The sequence below is a fragment of the Solanum tuberosum genome, unplaced genomic scaffold (genome assembly GCF_000226075.1).
Source record: "Solanum tuberosum cultivar DM 1-3 516 R44 unplaced genomic scaffold, SolTub_3.0 scf00365, whole genome shotgun sequence".
Classification (NCBI taxonomy): domain Eukaryota; kingdom Viridiplantae; phylum Streptophyta; class Magnoliopsida; order Solanales; family Solanaceae; genus Solanum; species Solanum tuberosum.
This window is the reverse complement of record NW_006239290.1, coordinates 316,595-320,627: the sequence shown is the minus strand read 5'-3', so window position 1 is coordinate 320,627 and position 4,033 is coordinate 316,595. Positions and strand designations below refer to the sequence as shown.

Genomic DNA, 4,033 nt, shown 5'->3' with positions numbered 1-4,033 from the left:
TCTTGCATGCAACATTTAAGACTACATTCCCCAAATTGCCCCTCCACACCCATTCCTTCGCTCGATAAATTGGAGCTCGACTATTTCAGATTCGCGCCACATAGTATTCATTCGGAGTGAAGCACTCTCTATCATGTATTTTTTTCATACCTAATGCTTGAATTTGAAACATCTGATTAAGAAAAAAGCAGTCTCATCCCTTACACCATATTCGTTGATGGTCACAAATTCTTTCATGTTACCTCCGTTTCAACTTATTCACTATAATTTTTCAAACTTAAAATATTATTTTTGATAGACTCTCGACTCAAGTGAATATCAAATTATTATTTTTATTAAATCTAACTTTATTTATTGTTCAAATTATTTTTTATATTGTCAAATGACCAAAATGGTAATTCTACCACCTTGTCACATGAAACCATTTGCCTATTTCTTCTTCACTAAAGCTTCAAAGCAAAAACTTCAACCATTAGCAAAAGCACAAAAAAAAAAATGGCAAAAGGAGGTGGTCTAACCTACGCTTTAGGCGTTACAATTCTAACATGCGCATTTTCTCTACTTCCCTTTCACCATACATCAGTTGCAGCAGCAATTCCAGAAGAATTCAAAATCCGGCAAGTCACCGACGATCAAAATCCGACAACCACCGCGCACGGCGGAAGCAACCACCACCTCCTCGGTACTCCCGCCGAGCACCGATTCAAGTCATTCATACAGGAATACAATAAAGAGTACAGTACACGAGAGGAGTACATACACCGCCTCGGAGTTTTCGTTAAAAATCTCCTGAAGGCGGCGGAGCACCAGGCTTTGGATCCTACGGCTGTTCACGGAGTTACGCAGTTTTCCGATCTGACGTCGGAGGAATTTGAGAGGATGTATATGGGTGTTAAAGGTGGTGATCGGAGCTCCTTGTTGGGAGAGGTTGGGTCTCACGCGCCGCCGATGGAAGTGAAGGATTTGCCGAAGAGTTTTGATTGGAGAGAGAAAGGTGCGGTTACTGACGTGAAGATGCAGGTGAGAATTGTACAGTATTCTGTTGTTATCGTATTATTTGTTGTTGTTCTCTTGTTCATTATTTTCAGCAGCATGACTTGTTCGCTATTAAATTTGGTTAACTTGAGAACTAGCTCGGGATTTCACAGTTGAAACTCCGAGCTAGTTCCGGTAAGACCGAGTACACACTACCCTCCCAACTCTCACTTGTGAGATTACATTCTCTGGTATGTTGGTGTTGTCAAACAAAAATAAGTTGTTTGAGCAAAAGTTACGGAGTTCGGGATTCTACTAATGTGATAGTAGTTCAGTTTCATTTTTATCGGGCTACTAGTTTAGGCGACATTTGATAGCGGGTTTGGAGGTAAGTTATGCATGCATTAAATTTTGAATAACTAATACTCCCTCTGTCCAACCATACTTGTCAACTATCGACTTTGCACAATTCTTAATAAACTATAAATGGAAGGATTAATATGATAAATACAATGTCTTGAAAAATATAATAGAAAATAATTATAATTAATGATAAGGGTAAATTAGGAACTAATGCAAAAATTTATTTATTGATTTCATAAAGTACACAAATATTGTTGGATATCCTTCGGGTGGCCCAGTGGTTTGGGCTTGGGACTTTCATGTTGGAGGTCTCAAGTTCGAAAACGCAAGGGCTTTGTCTTCTGGGCTGAGTTCATCGTGCCGGGCTTGCCTAATGCGAGTTACCCCACACCCAAAATAAGTAGATTTCTTATAATATATCCATACAGTATTACTCTATAGATGACCTGATTGCATGTGGTATAAGAAATCAAAACAATTACTACAATGAACTACTATACGAAAATATTACCACTAAACTCGGAAAATTAAGGATACACTTCATTAAGCAACTCCAATAAATTGACAGCCTATTCGACAGTACTCGCACTACTACTAAATGATTATAAGGAATGTAGTTTAGATGGGCAATATTTGTACTATTTCAGTATTTGAACAAATGACTTGAAGCTTATACTTTGAACAATTCTGTTTTGGTAGTTAACAGAACACAGTTGTTCAGCCGTAGTATCGATTAACAAACATCACTGTGGCTTTTAATGATACATAAACGTTCATACTTCATACCAACGCTCATACTACATACCATTTGGATGATCAATGCAGGGGTCTTGCGGCTCATGCTGGGCGTTTAGTACGACTGGATCCATTGAAGGAGCCAACTTCATTGCCACTGGCAAGCTTCTAAATCTTAGTGAGCAACAGCTTGTAGATTGTGATAACACGGTTAGCTCTTCTCGGATTTTTTGTATAACAAACGTGCTGCTTTGTGCCTTTGTTTAGTACTTGATATATGCATGACTGATCGCCTCTCTTTTTTTCCCTTCTGAAGTGTGATAAAAAGGACAAAAAGGCTTGTGATTCCGGGTGCAGGGGAGGCCTAATGACAAATGCATACAAGTACTTAATCGAAGCAGGAGGAATAGAAGAGGAAGATTCATATCCATATTCCGGTAAACGTGGTGAATGCAAGTTTAGCCCAGACAAAGTCGCGGTAAAAGTCTCCAATTTCACCAATATTCCCATCGACGAACAACAAATCGCTGCTTATTTAGTCAATCACGGACCTCTCGCAGGTAACCACCAAACCATTTCTCAATATGATATGTGCATAAAGATCTCCTTTAAGACTAAAAGGTGCTTGAAACTTTGTTGTGTGTAGTCGGGTTGAACGCTGTGTTTATGCAAACGTACATCGGAGGTGTCTCTTGCCCGTTAATATGTGGAAAAAGGTGGGTTAACCATGGCGTATTGCTAGTCGGTTATGGCTCAAAGGGGTTCTCGATTCTGCGTTTGAGCAACCAGCCATACTGGGAAATAAAGAACTCGTGGGGGAAGCGATGGGGCGAAAACGGGTACTATAAGCTTTGTAGAGGACATGGGATGTGTGGAATGAACACAATGGTTTCTGCTGTTATGACCCAAACCTCTTAAGAAGATAAATTAAGCAAGCTCAGTCTATAGTCTCTCTACTCCTAAACTCTTTCAAGTTAAAATAAATTTGTATTAAAGTTCTTAAACTTTAGGTACATGTATTATGAATCCTTTTTTTTCTTTTAGACTTGAAAGTTAGCTTGGCCCAATACAATTATGGATTCTATTATGTGGTTTTTTATGGTTTAATGTTGTGAAAATGTCTTTCTAATCTGTTTAATTTATTGCTCATGTTACTTCTTGGCCTATTTTAGTAGTATTTTGGTGAAGGTTAGAGGATTTATCGAAACCACTAATTTTTTTTAAGGAAAATTGTATAAAATAGCAATCCATTAATTCAAATTAAATGTTATAACCACAATTTTGATTTTAATTGTACCCGTAGCAAACTGTTGTCATTTCGCCTCTCTCGCTCGCCACTTTTGTTTCTCGTTGGGCAGTCTTTCCTCGCCTCTCACTTTATACAAACACGCCTCTTTCACTTTATACAAACACAAATGTATAAAATGTGTTTGTGTTTATATAAAGCAAGAGAAAATTGTATATATACATATCTCTTCATTCCCCTCTCCCAGATCTCGCTCGCCACTCTTACTCACCTCTCTCACTTTATACAAATATAAATTGTGTTTGTGTTTATATAAAGCGAGAGAAAATTGTATATACAAATATAAATACATATATTTTCGTCCTATATACTTATGATTATACAAATACAGATCTTCTCCTGTCAGTTTTCTTTTGTCTTTCTCTCTTTCTCGCTTTATACAAGCACATATTATACAATTTATTCTTTTGTATATGTATACCGAAACAGATTGTACGATTGCTTCTTTTGTATATGTATAGCGAAATATACATATTAATAGTCATAACAAACATAAAGTTTGTTATGGAGTGCAATTATGCAAACTATAACTATAGCATACAAATATGATTTTTGTGTTTGCTATACGTGAAAATTGTTTTTTTTTTAATGATGATTCCAAATTGCAGATTAGTTTTAGGTTCTCAATAGATGGGCTAAGGCCCATTAACAATT

The 4,033-nt window shown here is 37.0% G+C and overlaps 1 protein-coding gene across 1 annotated transcript; it reads left to right on the top strand.

The window, feature by feature from the left end:
- Positions 1-430: 430 nt before the first annotated feature.
- Positions 431-3,142, top strand: LOC102604809 (cysteine proteinase 15A). Its single transcript, XM_006361628.2, has 4 exons — positions 431-1,020; positions 2,164-2,283; positions 2,390-2,633; positions 2,720-3,142. Exons 1-4 carry the CDS (start codon positions 496-498, stop codon positions 2,989-2,991), a joined length of 1,161 nt encoding a protein of 386 aa, XP_006361690.1. The 5' UTR covers positions 431-495; the 3' UTR covers positions 2,992-3,142.
- The last annotated feature ends 891 nt before the right edge of the window (positions 3,143-4,033 follow it).